The sequence below is a fragment of the Lepisma saccharinum genome, chromosome 16 (genome assembly GCF_977018435.1).
Source record: "Lepisma saccharinum chromosome 16, izLepSacc3.1, whole genome shotgun sequence".
Lineage (NCBI taxonomy): Eukaryota > Metazoa > Arthropoda > Insecta > Zygentoma > Lepismatidae > Lepisma > Lepisma saccharinum.
Window position 1 is genome coordinate 51,690,666 of NC_139244.1, and position 21,226 is coordinate 51,711,891.

Genomic DNA, 21,226 nt, shown 5'->3' on the forward strand with positions numbered 1-21,226 from the left:
ATTACATTATTTTAATACTAGATATACAAGTTGAGCCTGGTGCCCAATTGAACTTAAACCGGAAATAAATATGTGTGTGTGTGGGTGAGGGTGGCCTAGTTTTAAGTGTGGCCAAAAAAATATCAAGAGGGGCATATTTTTAACAAATTTATGGACAACAATCTCACAGAAGTGCCTTTTGTAAGTATAGGCAAATCAATCTGAGGGGGGTCATACTTTCCGAGAAATTCTCGAGGGCATTTTTACAAAAATCTTGGATTAGACAGAATTCCACACTTGAGCAAAAAGCTCATATGGGCATGTTGAGCTAGTTTTAAGTGTAGGCAAATCTGCCTGAGGGGGGTTCATACTTTCCGGTCCTGGTTATATAGCCAATCCCACTACTTGCGTGGATTCCAGCACTCCAACTTGATCTCTGATGTTGACGACAATGTTCTGAAGGTTGTCAACTTGATTCAATTTCGAACTTTTCTCGGTAAGATCGTTCACGATGCTTCGCATCTCTGTAAACTGTGTATGAAGATCCGCGACGCTCTGCGAAGTGGGCAACGTGGAAACCGTGTCTCGCAGCGAAGTAATTTCATCTCGAAACTGTTCCACGTTTGCCGTTTCCGTTTCTAGTCGTTTCAGCATTCGAGATATGTTCCTTTTCAAAGCGTGTAATTCTTTGGAGGTGGGGAGATTGGCCACCATGCTTTCGAGATCGCTCAATGAATTTTTGATGTCACTCGAATCGGATAATGTCGTCACTGCCGTTTTCAATTTTTCCAAATCTTCCTTCGAAGGTACACTCGTCCGTAACGATTCCAAGTCGCCCTGTATGTTGTCGAGTACGTGATGAAAATGAGCAAGATTCGTTTCGACGTTCAAATTTTCCAGGTAGTCGATTTTATGCTGAACCGTGCTTAACGTGTCTTGAATACTCGTCAACGCGTTCGCTTGAACGTGAATATTTTTAATCTCTTCGTTGATCAACTCCAGAGACGCCTGAAGCGTAGCGATGGTGGTTTGAATGTGTTCGAAATCTTGATAGGCCTCCAATTGAATTTTTATGTTCGCAACGCTTTTACCGATGACCTGCAGTTCGTCTGACGATGGTAGGTTCTTCATGGTATCTTCCAAAGTCTGTAACTTGGATTTAATTTCTTCCAACGTTCTGGTGAATTCTTCTTGTAATTTAGAAACGACGACATGCAACCGTTCTACATCGATATCATTCACAACGGTTTGAAGTTCAGAGAAATTCTTTTCAATTGCGGAAGTTCGTTCTTCGATTTCGAGTTTCATTTTTTCCAAATCTTTCGATTGAAATTGCTGTAACTTGGCCAAATCATTTTGAAGCGAATCCACACTCAACTGTATATTTTTTGAACGTTGTCGTAAGAAGGTACATCAACATAATTTTTTATTAGCGTTTTCAGCTCGGAATCGATTTTCAGAATAGGGGCGAGACATTGCGTTTAGAGCGTAGCGATCTCTGACTCTAAACTTTTGTTTAATGTCTCCTGCAAAGCGATCAAATCGCTCCTCTACTTTTTAATTCGAATATCCAGCATGAGTATTTCTTCTGCGTGGTCTACACGCTTGGTGTGGACGAAAATGTCGTTAGGCATTTTGTTAACGGTTATTTATAATAGGATAGACGATTCGTAATTCTCTCGAAGAGAGGAATGAGTTTGTCGTAATCTCCGAGGAGTTCCACGTACAGGTAATCTCCTGCGGAAACATCGTACGTAATGTTAGAAAGCATCTTGTCGTGCTTGATTCGAAAAATGTTCTTGCCGGTAGATATTTTGATTTCGCCTACGTTTTCCGGATTCACGGTGATTTGAAGTTTCCCACCGATCGGAATTTCGTAAAAATGTAAATTGTTGTTGAAGATGTATAAGGTTTTGCCGACGTCTTCATCCAATTTCGTCCAAATGCTGTTGAGGTGAATGATCAACAGACCGTTGAGTTTAGGTAACACGGAAGGTAAGATTTCATGATCTGGTATGGACGGTGCAGTTTCCATGATGATCTGTTTTTTGAAACCGAACACGTTCATAGGCATGCTGGTTATTTAAGGATACGGTCAAAGTTTTATTTTGTAATGACAAAGTGTTTTTTTATACTGAGTAACAAAATGTTTTTTTTTGAGTTAGTGAAAATTGTTGTGTGTGGTGGTGAGTGCTAATTATTTGCACTGTGCGCAATTCTTATTTATTTCTAAACGACGATGTCCCCAAGGCAATGTGTGAATACCACACTCGAGGACGCACCTCTTATCGTCATCGGGATCCAGCGCAATTTTTCTAACTTTGTTTGTGGTGATGATATGGTCGACGCTCTGGATTCTTTGTTCTATACTTAGTATCGTCGATTGTGAGTAAAGGCAATCGATGTAATCGTGGAAGGTGAGTTTTTTCTCCACCGTATTTTTGCCCACACCTTTTGTTTTCTTCGTTACGCTACTCTCTGTTCTCATGGCATACAACTTCGAACGCAAACCCGCGAACTCGACAATAATATCACCGTTACATTCATCTTTCAGTTTACCTAGGACTTTTTTGTTACGAGATGGAATTCCAAATCTGTTGGGTTGAGGATACGCAGAAGTATCGAAATACTCAAGCATGGAAGGATTTTTTTATGTCTTCGTATAGGTTAGGTGTTTGTATGCTGTAAATAAAACTGTCGGTGTCCGTGTACAAAAGTGATATTTTATCATTGAAGAAGGGTTTCATCACGTCATAATGAAATTCGAACATGTAAAGTTTCGACAAGTCGAGAACCGTTGCGCCAACGTAAATTGGTTTTCTGAATGTCATCAATTTTATATCTAGATTGAAAAGTGCCAAATTCTCGTTGTAAATTTTTCTCGACTTGAATCTAGGATCGGCTATCCACTTCCGACATTTATTCTTATCGGAAATTAATTTCACGTCTACGTGCTTTCTAACATTCTCCATGGTCTTTCCGTACACCGCATTGTTCATTAATTTAAAGAAGTCCTTGTCTAAATCGGAAGTGGCAGTTGTTCTATGTTGTGTGTTAGTTTCTATGTAAGGTCTTAACCACGTGGAATGTTTAAACTTTAGTATTCTTCTAACATTTACTATCTGAACACCCTTCCCAATCAAAAACCGGAGATTCTTGTAGTGGACGACGTATCTCTGTTTAGGGTCCAATGTTAACAAAAGCTTGTCTTGAACCGAGTGGGGTGGACATTTGATTTCGGGAGTCGGAGGCAAATCCGAAAACGTGTCGTGCAGGTGGTCGGAGAATTGGAGATCTACCTCTCCGAAGAAACCACACTCGCTATCCTCGAAATGAATAATGTCTATTGAAGTGGGATCTAACCATTCGAATCCCCCGTAAGGAAGTTTCTGAACCATGGCTTGTCCGTAGAGATTATTAACGTCGGCGTAGAAGATGTAATTCGATGCTCGATTTGAATCGTAATCTTCTTTCATGTGTACGTTATTAGCTTTTGCATGTCTCTGTACGCATTGCACCATTCCACCTCGTATCCCTCTTTCGATAAATAGCAACATGTCAACGTCCGATATCAGTTCCAGCTTGACCTTTGTCTGGAATAACATTGCCGACCACGCTAATCCCGGTAGGCTATAGAAATACGCTGGATCTAATTTATAAATATTCGTTGCCGTTTTCCTGAACGCTTGAAAAACATCCGCGAGTATCGTTGCGTCTAATTTTAAGTATGCGTCGTGGTAGTCTCCGAGTGTCCTACATTCTAATTTCTCCCACATGAGTTGCGCGTGTTGGTATTCTTCGTCCGTAATTCCTTTCTCTCTGAGTCTGCTGTAAAATTCTCTTGGAAGTGGGAGAGCGTCGTCATTAAATTTAGAATTATCACTAACATATTCGTAAGGATAAATCCCTTTACGTTTAACGAGTTCTATGTCTACGTTGGGAAAACTAGCTCTAGTTATTTTAAATTGATCGTCGGTGAGTTTGTTCGCTAAAGCATCCAAACTTGCAGAGAGAAATCTATACGAATCCAGGAAGCGCATCTCGATTGTATTTTTCGTTCCCGGAATCGACACTTGCTTGCTGAGACTAATGTAGCGTTCTTCATTCTCGGCCAAGACACCTATACGTTTCGGATCGTAGCCAAGATGTCTCACCAGGTGGTGAAAATCATATCCGCTTCCGTTGTGAAAGAATATGGGGATGAATTTAGGTTTCTGGATTTTAAGATTGCACGTGTTGCAAATTCCACCTATGTAGTTTCCGCTGAAATGATCGTGGTGGAATATTTTTTTGTTCTCATCAGTGAAACTTTGATCGCATACCGGACACACCTCAGTGGAATTGTAATTTTGAAGTTCATTTTCAATTAAAGGTGCCATAGGTTTTGATGTAAGCAGTACGCTACCGATTACCTCAACCTCCTCCACCATTTTTTCCAGGAAGTGTTCGATTACATTTGGCCCGCGGTATATATATGCTTCATTTATTTTATCACGTCGCACAACAACATAGCCGAAACTATTAGGTTGATGAAGCTGGTACGGCGTTGTGCAGGAAATTTCAGGATCCGGTTCGCAGTAGGAGAGTGGTTTCAGGAAAGACTCGAAATCTGCGACGTGATTGCGGGATGTTCTAACAATGCCTTGTGCATTTTGAATTGTTCGACTTCGTTCGTTTCGGGCATCAACATTCTAACCGGTCTGTTGTCACCGCAATAAATTTTATGTTCGGCAAGGTTCTCGATAGCAATTTGACGACTATGAAGATTTTGATGATCACGTCGGTCACGATCGTCGAACGTGGTTAGGCATCTCGGGCAAACTTCGATGCAATGTTCATGCTTGGTTGTTTGGCTTCCTAGTAATCGAGACATTGAACGAATTAGCGTGTAATGATAGACATCCTCGTTGGAAATGAGAAGGAGATTTATTACACAAGCATCGTCATCGTCGATATCGCTTATCCTGACGGGATGCACGAGATATTTATCTGACGTGAAGGAATATACATTAATAGCGATACGTTTTCCTGCACGATTTTCGAACTTTGTTATATCCGACAATGTCACCGGGTATTCGATGCCAGACATTACACTTTCAAACTCGGACTCGTATTGCTTGTAATCATAAACCCGTTCTGGATGATTTGACCAATGAATCGGATGAAGTTCTGCCAACACACACCAAAGGAAACACTTGTTATCGCTGTTCTGTATATTTAACACAGCCCTCTTGTGTTGAATGTTCGGTGGAAGATGAACGTAGCTGGATGCACGAAGAGGCGAGAATTGGTTCACGTAAACAGTTAACGTGTGAGGACTTCCACATAGACACCATCCCGACCCTTTAGCCTCGTAATCGTCATGTTTCTTAACCAGCTCGTTGGAAACTTTATAATAGAAGTTGTCTAAATTTTCGACGTCAGCAAAATAAAGAGTCTGGTTTTTTGTACGATTATAAAAAATACTCGTTGTCCCATCAACTTTCTCGTATTCAGAAAACAGAACAACGTATACTTTTATAGAGTTGTTTTCAAGTTTATCTTTCAGAATATTTAGTACAGATGTTTTTGTTTCATCCAAGAAACTAAGGATGTCACGGCCTGGTTCTGACTTAATTGAAAAATCCTGGAGTTGGTCGTTGAATGCAGATCTAATTGGTTTGGGTTCATTAGATAATTTAATTTGCTTGGAAGTCGAAGCTTCCGTTTCTGAATTATCGATTTTCCTTTTCAATGTTCCTTGTCCGGTCGATGGTTTGCAAATTTTGAGGTGTTTACTTAAATGTGCAATGCCGATCATTTTTTTCATCGAGCACAAGACTTAGAAGGTAACGAACGATTAATTCTCGAACCTGTTTCGCTACATCTTGCCCTGTGTACCGATAAATTGTTCCTTGAGATTAGCTTCCCACAAGTAACACATTCAGTTTTATCATTTTTACGATTGAAACTGGTGGTGGATGCCATTGCTTTCTCCAAAATCACAGAAATCAAAAAGTCTAGTATATAGCGATACAATTTTCAGGTATGTTATTTATATAGAATTTCTCGGGTGCGAATACAAAACTCAAAAATTCAATGTACTGTGAATACAATTTTCAAGTAGGTTATTTATATAGAATTTCTTGGGGTGAATACAAAACTCAAGAAATTCAATCTACTGTGAATACAATTTTCAAGTATGTTATTTATATAGAATTTCTCGGGGTGATTACAAAAATCAAAATTCAACTTAACGTGAATATATTTTTCAGGTATGTTATTTTATATAGAATTTCTTGGGGTGATTACAAAAATCAAAATTCAACTTAACGTGAATATAATTTCCAGGTATGTTATTTTATATAGAATTTCTCGGGGTGATTACAAAAATCAAAAATTCAACTTAACGTGAATATAATTTCCAGGTATGTTATTTTATATAGAATTTTCTCGGGGCGAATACAAAACTCAAAATCCGAGACAGTTCAGTTTTAACGTATTCATATTTGAAAAAAAAAATGCAAAATACGCCTTGGAGATTTCAACCAATCCACTTTACTAGATTGGGGAAAATCTAACTATTGTTATTTGGAACCTTTAACCTTTTTTGGTGACGTAGAGTACGCGTAGAGAGGTTGGGTTTAGTGTGTCGGTCGAGTCTCGGTGTCCTCTGTCCTCCCATACCAAAATAAACATAGGTCGTCATAGAACAAAAAAAAAATGTACCGAAAATTTTCTGTCCAGCGTTAAAAAAATCTTAAATTGCAAATATCTCGAAAATGGTAAGAGTTATCGAAGAAATATATCGAAAAACACCCCCATACGGCATCGTTAGATGCCCCCTGTCGATTTTGGAGGTGTAGAATACGTATACCAAGTTTTGGTGGTCCTGGGATCAAGGGGTAAGAAGTTAGCCCACCCCTTCCCAAAAACTTTGATCACTCGTAACTTTTGAACGAATAGTCGTAGAGAGGTCGGGTTTAGTGCGTCGGTCGAGTCTCGGTGTCCTTTTTGATCTTCTAACAAAAAAAAACATAGGTTGTCATGGAACCTAATTTGACACCTCTGTCAAAAAATTTTCCAAGTCCAGCGTTAAATTGCTAATGTCTCGAAAAACAGTGAGAAAGAGAGATAGTGCAAATATCCTCCCCGTTGACCCTTTTGTCGATATTGGTGATGCAGAGTACGTGTACAAAATTTTTAGAGGTCCTGGGTCAAGGGTGGGCCAATTGCCAAAATATTTTTTTCATCGCTCGTAACTTTCGAAAGGATGATCATAGAGAGCTGGGATTTCTTGCGTTAGCATCGTCTAGGTGTCCTCTGTCCTCCCATACCAAAATAAACATAGGTCTGACTACCATGCTATAGGTCCCGGGTTCGATCCCCGGCCGGTTCAAATCCGGGAACTTTTCTAACGGTGAAAGCGGCCCCGGCGCCCACCCAGCGTCGAATAACATGGGTACCTGGGGGAAACCCTGGGGGGTAAAGGCGGTCAGGGGCGTGATGCTGATCACATCACCCCCACACTCACGACCGGATCAAGAAAGTGTGGGGCGTTACCCCCACACCCCCTATACGCCTTCATGGCGTGGTGCTATGCACAGGGGAACACTTTACCTTTTTTTTTTTTTTTTACCTTCATGGAACCAAAAATTTTCCGAAAATTTTTTCCAAGTCCACAGCGTTAAAAAAATCTTAAATTGCAAATATCTCGAAAATGGTAAGAGTTATCGAAAAAATATATCGAAAAACATCCCCATACGACATGGTTAGATGCCCCCTGTCGATTTTGGAGGTGTAGAATACGTGTACCAAGTTTTGGTGGTCCTGGGGTCAAGGGGTAAGAAGTTAGCCCACCCCCTCCCAAAAACTTTGATCACTCGTAACTTTTGAACGAATAGTCGTAGAGAGGTCGGGTTTAGTGCGTTGGTCGAGTCTCGGTGTCCTCTGTCCTCCCATACCAAAATAAACATAGGTCGTTATGGAACCATTTTTTTTCATCAATCGAAATTTTTTTCCAAGTCCTGCGTTAAAAAATCTTAGGACAAAAAAAACAACCTACAAAGACAGAGACATGGACATAGACATTACATATAGACATATACATTACACATAGACATAGACATTAGACAACTTAACCGGGAACACGAGCCCGGGGACAGGGATAGGACCCCGGGGACAGGGGTCCAGGGACAAAGGAAAAGGGACTCCCGGGAACACGAGCCCAGGGACAGGGATAGGACCCCGGGGACAGGGGTCCAGGGACAGGGGGTGGTCACTCCTCCGCAGCAGTGGTTGAACGCAGCTAATGATCGAATATTGTTTCCAATGTGCTTTGGATACATACATGAACACCATATATATATATCAAGAACAACATATACATTATACCACCCCGTTCAGAATCCGTAGACTCAACACAGACAGAAGTAAATATACACACTGTTCAAGACTCCTAGACACACTGAAAAACTTTCGAACCACGACCGGGTTCGAACCTATAGTCCACACGTAGAACGAACAATGACAAGAACGAGTGAACGCCCTAACACGCACGGCTACGGAGGAGAACCGAGAGAGTTCGTGTATAATTGTTCTTATATACCCAACATAACTCAGAAACTGTCATACGCGAGAGCTATATTTTGCAACAACTATAATTACCCAACACTAGCAACAAGAACAAAAAAAATATATCAATTACATGTATAATATTAATTAGTAACTTTAGATAATATTAATTATTAGTTTTCAATTGTAATTAATTTTAAAAAGCAATTAATAACATTTTAGGTGATGATAACCAAGTGCAAAAAGCATTGCATTTTTTTTACACACAAACAAAGCACCACTTAGTTCACAAAACCTCTAACAGATGGCAGATAGTTACATGGTTCTAGTTAGGATGATGATTTTTGGGTTGTTGGATTGGGGTTGAAGAAGACTATTTGTTGTAGTGACCACAGTATTGTTTTTTTTTGTGTTTTCTGTTCTCTTACGAGAATTAATATAGGTTGTCATAGAACCCTCCAATTCATGACTTAGTAAAAATAATGTACGCCTATATGTGAGAAAAAGTATGAATAGAACCTATGCTCGGAAATCCAAAATGGCGACCGGAAGTGGGGTTATCTTGGAAACGGTAAGACTTAGGAAAAATCTGTTTGCGGATTCATCATGTACACCTATACGTGAGAAAAAGTATGAATAGAACCTATGTTCGGAAATCCAAAATGGCGACCGGAAGTTGGGTTATCTTGGAAACGGTAAGACTTAGGAAAAATCTGTTTGCGGATTCATCATGTACACCTATACGTGAGAAAAAGTATGAATAGAACCTATGTTCGGAAATCGAAAATGGCGACCGGAAGTGGGGTTATCTTGGAAACGGTAAGACCTAGGAAAAATTTCTTTGCTGATTCGACGACTGCAAGATCAAGAACGTTTATCTCAAGAATGGCAGGAACGAAGTGTTCCCGCGCGAGAATTACAACCTCGACATGACCAAAGATGATTACCTCAAACTTTACGAAGCGTACACCGCTTACAAGAGAGTAACAGAGGGAAACATGGACATGTACTACACACCCAGCGAATTCAAAACCCACAGACCCATGTTCGTCATCAATACAACAAAGAGGAAGCAGGTCGTGGTCAACGATCGAACTAACATCAAGATCGTTTGTGAGTTCCACGACGCGCTGCCTGCCGATACTCTATGCAGCGTCATCCTCATTGCAGAGAAGTTCTTCTCGTACGACGTGAAGAACGAGAGGGTGACGGAACAGTTTTAAAATTCATTAAAAAATTTGCCACATACTAAAAAAAAAAAAAATCAACACCCAACACATTTTAGGTTATATAAAATTTGTGAAAACCTTAAAATACTGAAATATTAAAACAAACAGAGTCCCTTGTAGGTTAGTTTGGTGCGTAAATAAAAAAAATGATAGGTTAAGTTATATCACTTAGGATCGTAAAAAAATTAAAAAATCGTAAGAAAAAAGATAGGTTAAGTTATATCACGTAAGATCGTGATATACCTACCAAGTGTGAGTGGGGAAAAAAGTGGTGCAGTGAAAATTTGTACTAAAACATCGCTGAACGCTAAAACATCGACAAAAAATTGTCAAAATATGTCAAAAACTGATATTCAATTGATAAAAAAAAGGGATACCTACAAAGTGTGGCGTTGAACCGGCCCAATTACACTACTACGACTGTTCACACTGAAGTGAAGAGGAAAATCCTTTTCTGAGTCTTGTGTTGAAGCTTCAAGTGATGTACCGAAAACTATATCGAGCAAAGTTTTTTCCTCCTCGAAGGTTGAAGCGATGTATCGGAACTGTTTCGATGTATCCTGGTTTCTTCCTTGATTCTCCTTACGCTGACATCGGGGTGGAAAAATGCCTTCTTCGCTTATGGTCAATCTGCCATAGCTCCACCCCCACGTAACTTAAAGTTTGCACTGAAGGGTGATAATCGCGTGGCACAGAAACACAATAACACCTTGTTTGAGAGTTGATTTGGAGGACGAAAAGTATTTCGCTCTAATTAATTTTTACTGCTCACAGATCGACACTTCGTTAAAGTTATGCAGACAGTTGGTTAAAGTTCGTTAACGTTATGCGTTCTATGGCTGTCTAAACTTCACTGAGGCGAAGAGATACTTTCGGGACAAGGAAATGTCCAAACTGCAGACTGGCTGGCGCGCTTAAAGAAACTATGTCGTCTGTTAGAGATTGTTATGTGTGGAGCCATTGTTTTGATTCCGGGCCTGACCGGCTGCGCACTCCCTTGAGAAGAGATGGTCCTTGTTCAGGACGAGGGCGAGAGTCTCGTTGGGGTTTTTAAATTTTAAAATGCCTGAATGTTTCGTGATTAACGGCATCTGACTGTTGGCCACCTTCATCCCTAAATTCCAACCATCAAGCCAAACATGAATTGAAGGTGTCGTGAACTGGATGAATATCAGAGTTTATTGCGGGAACACACTGGCTTCTTTCTCTCGAAGTAGGTGCTGTGATATATGCAGGGCTTCATGGGAAAGAACGCTGGTTCGCTTGAGACAGCTGTCCGTTTCTCAGAGAGCAGAAAAATGAAATCTTGGGGGAAGTGCGTAGAAAGACCGATGGTAATGGTAAATGGTAATTATTACATCGGTCATAATTTGACTATGTTCTCCCCCGCCACACTATTTAATGTATCTAACAATGCTCAAAACTACTGCCACCCATTTTATTTTAGCTTCATTAGAAGAACAGGTTATTTACAGAGAAATTTCTGGGGCCTGAGTTTACGTTGGCATCTCACTTAGAACACTAATGAACCTATTAATGTCATAGTTAGTTCTTCGTTAATGCTGTAAACTACTGCAAACCATTTCGTAAGTACATCATTAGAAGAAGAAGAATTACAAAGAATTTCTCCGGAGTCAAGGGCCACTAACTAATCTAATAATCAATTTCTTAGTGCTTCGTTATGTACACACAAATGGCATTGTTCATGTTTTAATTTGCCCAGTTTTGGCAAAAATCTGAATTTTGATACTACACTATTATTTGTGTGGAGTACTACATTCCAAAGAGCTTATTCTTGGGAAAAACATTCACAGTTGCACAAAAAGACACGTTAATTTAACGCTTCATAATAAACTAACGAACCTTGGACAACCCGGTCAATAGTATTTTAACTCTAGCTTACCCGTGGCACAAGAGAAACTTACTTACCTAAGGGGTAGAGGGGCGCTCACAGGCCCACAACTTTTTATCACTAATATTTAAGAAACCAATTTGGTATTGAATCGCTACTTGCTTTGTTGTTTGCATATGTTTAGTTATTTATTAATTACAATAATTACAAAAAATACCATAATTAATAAAAAATTATAACCAATTATTGCATGATTGTCACACACATATTTTACAATTCGCTTAAATTCACAGAAACCATAATAGTTTTTTTATTAATGCTTCTTTGTTTATAGAGAGGCAGTTGTTTATTAATCTTAATAATTACAAAAATACCATCATTATCAAGCAATTGTACACTCTCGCGGGCATGTGTGTCTCGAGAAACACGCATTCAAAGATGGTGCCTCATAGGCCCTCCAAGTGCATTTTGCCTCCTATTTACATTACATTTATGTTTTTATGAACAAAACTAATACAGAATATTCAGAACACTATGGGAACAATGTAACTGATCTTCAATTTTTTATAAAAATTTTCACAGTTGAAAAATCTAAAGAATAGAGGTGGTTGACCTGACAGCCACCACTCCCCTTTGGGTAAGCTAGGGTTAAAATGGTTATTCTCCATGTTTTCTTCGTTGTAAGTGTGATATATCTTAAAATTACCAGATTTTATTCGAGAAATGCAAGAACAACCACTTGAGGTGGGAATGGTGTGTAGAATTCGAGGCTCTTGGTGTGTCAGGAAATTTCATGTACCGAACATTTCCTGATGCAACACATGGACAAAACACTTTTCATTGGTCAATTTGAACGCGTTCATGTGTGTTCTTACAGTGTTCTTTTTCTGGGAGGAAATGTTCTAGTACTCTTCAAATGTAGCTTGTTACTATGTTCACGATGAGGATTACTCAAAGCACACATATGCACAGAAACATATTTCTTTCGTTAAAATAAAATGCTATTAAGTTTAACACCCACTAAGAACTTCTGTTGTCTGCTTCTATTGAAACCAAATGGTGTATCGCTCACTACAGGGAAACGTGCGGAACAGAATCAAGAATTTCTGTGCCAGAAGTCTACAGGCTATCTTAAAGGTTATCGTCAACTGAGACTCCGGAAACGTGTCTGTTGCGTTCTGTTGCCACGTTTCCTTGCGTCTCAGTGAGCGTTAAACATTAAGTTTTATTCTTACTCATAAAAAGGTGCCGGTACTGTGTACCGTAATTTACGATTAAACATGTCTTATGGTACATAAGCATACACACTAGTCAAAACAATTAGAGGGACACTGTCGTCATTGCGAAAATCGGAAGACATTCCAAGGTTACAGTTAGAAACTATGTTGCACATTGATTGTTCATGGTTTGTGTACATAAATCATCAACCAAACAAATTTTTCGTGCGACCATGAATCAGGGAGAAAGAAACATAGCAAGAACGGAGAAAAATCAAAGTGGCCGCACAGGAAAGGTCCATACGCCAAGCACAGTCTAGGGGACGTAGGTTTGTGTAAACATTTCTGTGGTGTGTGTACGTCACGGACACTGCCGGCTTGTAACGATTCCATTGAAAGTCAATGTATTTATTACAAGCCGGCATTGTCCATGACGTACAACTAGTCAGTCATCAGGTGGCATCTGAGCAAGGTTGATGTGGCCCTAGCAGTTACAATGCTGGAAGGGGGGAGTTCTATCAGAACAGTGGCGGCTGAGTTTAATGTGGCCCCTTCTGTGATCGACAGAAACAGGCAGTTAGAAACGAAAACCAGGGTAAAGCCGTAAATGGAAGACATCAGCACCAGAGGACCTTTATTTGAAACATTGTGCTCTTCGACGCCGCACTGCAACTGCTCAAGATCATGTAAATGATCTTCGGGCCGCTCCTGGAGTAAATGTAAGTACTTGGACTGTAAGAAATAGGCTTAGTGAATTGGGTCTGCGATCAAGAAGGCCCCCAGACAATAAGACTTGAGGCTGGCATAGGAGAAGTCGAGTAGTGTTTGTTCAAGAGCACAGAAACTGGCAACTTCGTTGTTGGAGAAATGTATTGTTTAGCGACGAGTCTCGTTTCCGCCTAACAAACTGTGATGGACGGGTGCGTGTTTATCGTCGCATTGGTGAGCGTCTTACAAATGCTGCAGTCCTAGATTTGGAGCCGGCTCGATAATGGTCTGCGGTGGCATCAGTTTAGACAACAGTACGGACCTTGCCACCATCAGAGGCCGACTTAATGCAGACAGGTACATTACGGAGGTTGTGCTGGATCATGTGATGCCTATTGCAGTGGATAGAGGCCCAGAGTTTCTGCTGCAACATGATAATGCTTTGGCACATACTGTAGTGGCCACAAGAACTGTCCTACACGACTTCGATATTCGGACGATGGGTTGGCCTGCTAAGAGCCCACATTTAAACCCGATTGAACTCATCTGGTATATCTTGGATAGAAGTGTCCTCAACCGCCCAAGAGCCCCCCAGACAGGAACTGAAAGTGGCCCTACACATGGAATGGACAACTTTCCTCAAAGGGGACATCGGGAGGTTTATCAGAAGCATGCCTCGAAGGTGTGCGGAACTATTAGTGACAAATGGTGGTAATACAAAGTACTAAATAGTGTTTCATCAAGAACTAGTGTCTCATTGTAAGGACGTTTCAGTTTGATTTAGCAGCATGGCACACACTTTCGTTTGTAATTGGAATACTTCAAGTGGCAAGTAAATGACATTTCTGTTCTTTGACAATGAAAGATTGGTGTACTAGAATGTACTTGTGTTTTCCCTGACAACGAAATAGTTTATGAAATAAATCACGTTCAAAAGGTGTCCCTCTAATTGTTTTGACTAGTGTTGAATGACTAGTTATGATTCGAATATTTGTGGTACGTTACATAAAATGGATTATTTTAATATTATCTTTAAATGTATTTTTACTTTATTCCATAAAATTAGATCTCATTATTTTACTAATGTAGTAATTTCACGTTGAAACTTGGGGTGAAGGGGTGACCCTTCCACAATTATAAAAATCACTTCTACATAGTACACCCTGAACTGCATTTTGCTCTGGTGTCTGGACCTACGACCAGTACAACCGTCGTAGCACTGTGTGTGTGTGTATGTTGTGTTTTGTCCTTATGTGTGATGAGTGTCCCTTTACAACCTCAGATTTTAACTGAAGTCAGAATACTTAAGTCTCCGACATTAGTTCTTAGTTATATTTTAGATAAGGTAAGGAGCTGGACCCCGTATAATGTGACGGGTTCAAAATAGTTTAAGTGCTGAAGCACCCAAAGTTTTAAATTCAATCAATCAATCTTCGTTGAAACTTCGAATATATTATAATACTAAAATTTATTTATGTCTTACTTTTCCAGTTTGACTTTGGCGTATCGTTGGCACTGGATGGAGTTCTGGTAGGAATAGGTTCATTCACGGACATGGATGATGACTTGTGTGCTAAACCCGTTGCACCAACTGTCTACACACGCGTATCTTCATACAGAAACTGGATCCTGAAGAACGCTGGGATTTAGAGTGATATCGTCAATGCTGCAGAGAGTAGATTAACTATATCAATTACCAAAATACTATATGTTAGTTACCATAATGATTGTTGTGGCTGGTATGGAAGAGAATGTTACATGAGTTTAATATCCAATATGTACCAATCACTGCCAGCAATTTGTGCGATCTTGTTATCGATTAGCGAAGATAATGTAACATAAATACTACTTTTCTTACAATCATGACGGAAGAAAAATATACACCATTATTAAATAATGCTTAGAATTGTTTTTATTTAATAATATAATTTCTGAATCATTTTTGTGGAGCAAATTTTCACATCGAGTGGTCTTGGCTTACAAATGAGGTTGTCGGACCTCCCGAATACAATCGAATAAAATAGCCAGAAAACGTCCAGAGGCACGTAAAAAATGGTATGACGATTGCCACTACGAACTTATCCAGACGATTTCCACACAGCTCAGCATAACTGGTATGATGGTGCACATCATAAATGTATGTGAAAAATTGATAACCTCTAAATGAAGATTGTGTCATGCAAGGTTGACGGAATACTCCGAATCATAACATACGAGGTGTGATTGAAAAGTTCGTAGACTACAGGCCCCACGGTTAAACGGTTAGGCTTTCTAGGGGTTGCGTGTTTTGTCCTTGAAGTATCCTGAAAGAAAATCAAGCCTCTATCTTTGTTTAGTTGCGAGCTACAGCCTGTTGAGTCTGGACATCTGTAATATATTCTGCGGATTATTGTGTCTGCAGGACAATGGACGTTCGTAAAATTTTGCTTCAAAATCGGAAAATAAGCTTCGGAAACCTATGAACTGTTGAAAATAGCTTTTGTGGATACGTATGCTTGTAGGACAAGTGTTTTAAACTGGTATAGTAAATTTAAAGATGGCCGAAAAAAGCGCGGCAATGTGGGTCGCATGTAAAGGCAACGTTACTCTTTTTATTCAATACTACCGGTATTGTGAACCAGGAATATGCCCTTCAGGTAAAGACAATCATCAAGTAATATTACAAAGTGTTCTTGAGCAGTTACGTGAAAAGATGCGGAAGGAAAGCCAGAACTTTGGGGATACAAGAATTGGATCCTGCACCACAATAACACACCTGCTCATCGTGCATTCCAAATCATTGAATTTCTGTCCAAATTCAAAATTCCTGTGCTTCTCCAACACCCTATTCTTTAGATCTAGGCCCAGCAGACATCTACCTATTTCTGATTTGAAATTGCTGCTGAAAGTGAAGCGGTTTGAGGGAAAGTGGCTTAACCCCCTCAAGAAAGTGGACTTCCAGAAATGCTTCCAAAGAGGAAACACCGTTGGATTTGTTGGATTCAATCAGGAGGGGACCACTTTGAAGGTGAACGTAACCTGTAAGTGTTGTCATTTGGAAATGAAATGCCCAGTCTCTAAGAATGTTTCAATCACACCTCGTATACACTCTTTCAGGTGTCGTGCAATATATTGGCGAAGAAAATACATCAAGAGGATGACAGTACGTTGTGTCTTTAGATGGTATGATTATTGTTTGGATATTGTACGTAGAGTAAAGATCTGGCAGACGACAAGGATTACTTCCAGTGTTCCCATTGATTGAAATATAAACATTCTAATTGTGATTGACAAGAGGTGGCAAGTTCTAAAAGTGAACTGATTTGTAGTAACTGTCACCACTGTTCCCAAAGATATTGAGCCAGAGGTAATCCTATCTACGCTGTCACCTCCTGAATGGTTGATCCTTGAGTGACTCAAACGGTAGAAAGAAAAAAAAGAAGAACGGTAGAGGGAAAAAGTAAAGGAGAAACCTAAAGAACAAGCTGAGAGAAGGCGAGAACTTGAGTCCTTGATAGAGAAGTATGAACAAAAGAGAAGGAAGGAGAAAGCTGAAGATGAAGCTGAAAGAAGGCGAGAACTTGAGTCTTTGATAGAGAAGCAAGATCAAAGGAGAAGGTAAGAGAAAGAAGAATAAGAAAATAAACGTAAGGCGGATATGAATGAACTTAGAGCTCTCTTTTTACAATTTGAGGAAGACCAAGTTCAAGGACTGAGAAAGGAGCTTCAGAAAATTAGAATAATTATCCAGCAAGAATTTGAGTTGGTAACCGAGAGAGTCAATGAGAAGGTTGGACTGGCTGTCCAAAAACAGTTACAAACTCTGGGTGACTGGAAAGAGCAAGTGCATAAAAACTTAAATACCTGTCTTGAATTAATCCAGATAGTTATAAATAAGGAAGGACCAGTTGATTTCCGGCCCGAAAAGTTGATAACGCTGGAGATCGCAGTAGATTTAATTGGACAAGGATTACAGGCTGCTGTTCAGACCATGAACCAAGAAACAGGAGGCATTAAGAAATCAGTGCAGCAACATGAGGAAATAGTAGAAAGAACTAAAAAATGACGCTAGAAAGTTTGAGGTTTGTCTGTGACAAGAAATCAAGGAACAGACCGGTTTTGTTGGTCGAAAGAGTTAACGATTTAGAGATGCAATTCCATAGTTTTCAAATTCAAGCCGAAGTTGTGATACCTGAGGGTTCTACACTAGTTTCTTCAGAGTTACAAGTGTTGAATCCAGAAGCATGTACATTTGAATTATCTCCTTCCACTAGAAAACATTCTGGCCATAAAGATCCAGTTATTAATGAGGAAAGAAAGATAACCAGTGAGGGATGAATCACTGATGAATTCACACCTAGAAGACGCCAGGGATTTTAGATGCCTCGCCTGGCCGACATAGCTCACATTCCAAAATTCAACGGGGATATTAGACACCAGTCTGCGGAAAGATATCTTTGGGAATTGAATGTTAGTTTTGAATTGTTGCAACTCCTTCAGAACTATCGGTTAGAGTTATTGCCACTCGTTTTCACAGGCAAAGCTGAATATTAGCTGTGAGGAAACATTGACAACATTATAGATTACGCAGACTTTCGTGACAAATTCCGTTAGGAATTTGCATCATAAAAGCAAAGCAAAGACAGTTAGCTGCAGTTAGAAATAGACGATAGTAGTGGTGGTGCTCGGGTTGAGAAACTGGAAATGGGGCACAGTGGGGCTCGCAGTGTTGCCAACTCGGCGTAGTTTTTCTACGATGTATATTTTGAGGGCCCTCGACGTAGTGTTTTATAATGTATGTTTACCCTAGCAACTAAACAGTGTTGTCAACGCATGTTACCCTAGCAACCGAATCAGTGTTACTGACTTATGTTACTGTTTCACAGATTAATCTAAACTAACATCGTACTCTACTACGACCCAATCTAACCAAAATGGATGGCATCTTATCTTATCGCGGTGTGGCTCGTCTCGGTTATTTAGCAGTTGCATGCACCCCCATCCACAGCGTTGACGTGGCATTTCAACTCGCACGCATAAAAAATAACCATGCCTAGGAACTTGTTCGGGTTCAGGAGACAGAGTGTCATGGAAGCACCGAGTCAGGCTGCACTGCCAAGCTTCGACCTGCTGCCATCCATATTGTCTATACTGAATGGGTTGTTAATCATTCACCTGAACAGCATTTGGACGAAATACGATGATGATGTTGGCAAAACCTTTTACGTCTTCAACAACAATTTAAATTTTTACAAAATTCAGATCAGCGGCAAACTTCAGATAATCGTAAATCCCGAGAATGCGGGTGAAGTCAAGGTCTCTTTTGGCAAGAACATTTATCGCATTAAGCACGATAGGATGGACAGCGCGACCACGTACGATGTGTATGCCGACGATTGCCTGTATGTTGAGCTTCTTGGTGATTACGACAAACTCATCCCTCTCTTCGTCGAGTTACGAATCACCTACCCTATAATAAATAAGCATAGTACCAATGCCTAACGACATCTTTGGTCACACCAAGCATGACGATCACGGCGACGAGCTTCTCATGCTCGACGTCAGGGTATAGAAGCTTCGGACCTATCAGCTGGCTCTGCAGTCCACGCTCAACACCAGCCTCCAGACCGAGATAGCTAGCCTGCAGTCTCAGTGCCTGGACCCCATCCTCAAAATCAATGCCGAGCATAAATCCCTGCTGCAAAAATACACCGACCTCGCGTCCATCGACAACCTTGGAAACTTGGAGGTGAGCGTCGGCAAGTTGGAACAGGAACTCAAACATGGAACTCATGTGGAACAACTGAAGCAGCGGTTAGAGGATCAAACAAGCAACATCCAGACCGAACTGCAATCCATCGTCCAGAGTATCAAAAGTTAGGATGATTACGGAGATATACGCGAGCAGTTTCTGTCATTGGAAATTCCCACGCTGGAAAACATCAACATGGAACTTCAAACGGATGCCCTGCACGCCGCCATCACCAAGGTCCATGACAAACTCCAAACGCTGGAAAGCTTCATAGACAACCTGCCTTCGTCAGGCGAACTGAACGCCATCGCTCGCAGCGTAGCCAACATCAAACTCCAGCTCGAGAACTACGAGGATTTCGGGAAAATTCAAGGTACTGTAGCCCACATCGAGGATACCTTGGCAACCATGAAAATCGATCTCTCGAACGTTCAGGAAGCTCTGGAATCGAAATTGCCTGGCATCGCCGAAACTCTGGCCACCGTTCAACAGCAGATCTCCAAGCTGGAAAGTCTGAACACCGAAGCCGAACTCTCGCATTTCCATCACCTGAGAGACGACATACAGAACAAGTTGGAAACACTGCAGCGATGACGCCCACCCAGGATGACATGGCACAACTTCAAGATGCCATTCGTACAGTGGCTGATGGCACCGAGCTGGATGCTCTGAAAAAGGCTTTGGAGTCGCTTCAAGGCACGGTGGCCACCATTCCCACGTCGCAGGAACTGAAGTCGTGAAGAGGGCCGTGAACCAAATACTCAAATCCGACGACGTCAAAAACATACAAGCCGAAATCGCGCAACTTCAGGACACGGTCGCTGCTTTACCCATCAACCAGAATGTTGCCGACCTCCACGTGCTGTTTGCTGAGGTCAGGACCCAAGTCCACGACTTCGCGACCCAAAGTTCCAAATTAAGGCTTGAGGAAAGCTTGCAGCAGATCGTTGCAAACCTCAAGCTCCAGATTGGCGAATCAGGAATCGGCCTTGGCCAACTTCTCACGAATTTTTCGTCTACGGTACCGTTCGGTTTCCTAAATTTAGATACTGGAAAAATGGAAAGCATCCGGAAGTGCCGCTCTTCACCATGCAAAGAAAGGACGGGGTATTCAGAGCTCTCCAAATACCTATTGGGACGACGCGACCAACAAGTAGAGAAAACTGTGTGTTTCATATCACCCCCCCAACTCTAACCATTTTATAGTGATCTCTTCATGTGTAATTTAATAAAAAATAAAAAAAACTAGCTGTTTTTCTAAGTGTAAAAAGCGTAAATTTGAAAAATGCAATAGTACAACATTCACTTTTTATAGGGTAAAATCGCAAGATTTAGATAATTTCCCCCTATTTTTTTAAAAATTTCACTTTTTTAAAATTCTAAGTGTAAATAAATAACTAATTTTTTAGAAAATGTTATTTATTTGTTTTGAGACATTGAGATATTGAGACATTGAGACGATGAATTTCAAATCCAGATGTTTCTAATTTAAGAAAACTTTTTCTTAAGCAGTAACGTCAAGCAAGTTAAATATTAACACAAATGTTGCAGGAATTCTCATGTAACCTAGTTTTTACTCAGACAAAATCAATAGTCGTGCATTCCAAATATTCCCGAGTGTGTGTTTGTGCGTGCGTGTAGAGATTGATGTGCCATTGACCTGTTAAGAATGTCACATCAATAATACTGGCTCGGGAATGTCATGACCTTCTCTTTTCTCTATAAAAGAGAGAGAGAGAGGGTCATGTAACTTGTGCTGATTTTGGTTGGCTAAGGGGAATTTCCCGATTAATAGTTTTGTCACGATAATTTTTGCATTCCAAACAATCCTGAGTGTGTGTGTAGAGATTGATGCACTTACTGATGTGAATGAACATTGAGGCATTAACCTGTTAAGAATGACACATCAATAATACTGGATCGGGAATGTCATGTGCCTCCCCTGTGGTTATCTGGT

The 21,226-nt window shown here is 40.4% G+C and overlaps 1 protein-coding gene across 1 annotated transcript in view; it reads left to right on the plus strand.

Annotated features, from left to right (window-relative positions):
• LOC146000075 (brachyurin-like) overlaps positions 1-15,416 on the plus strand; it is a 106,862-nt gene extending 91,446 nt beyond the window's left edge. The window contains exon 7 of the mRNA XM_083137405.1: positions 15,030-15,416. Within this exon, the coding sequence (XP_082993531.1) occupies positions 15,030-15,188 (159 nt within the window). The 3' untranslated portion in view covers positions 15,189-15,416. The remainder of the gene's footprint in view (positions 1-15,029) is intronic.
• The last annotated feature ends 5,810 nt before the right edge of the window (positions 15,417-21,226 follow it).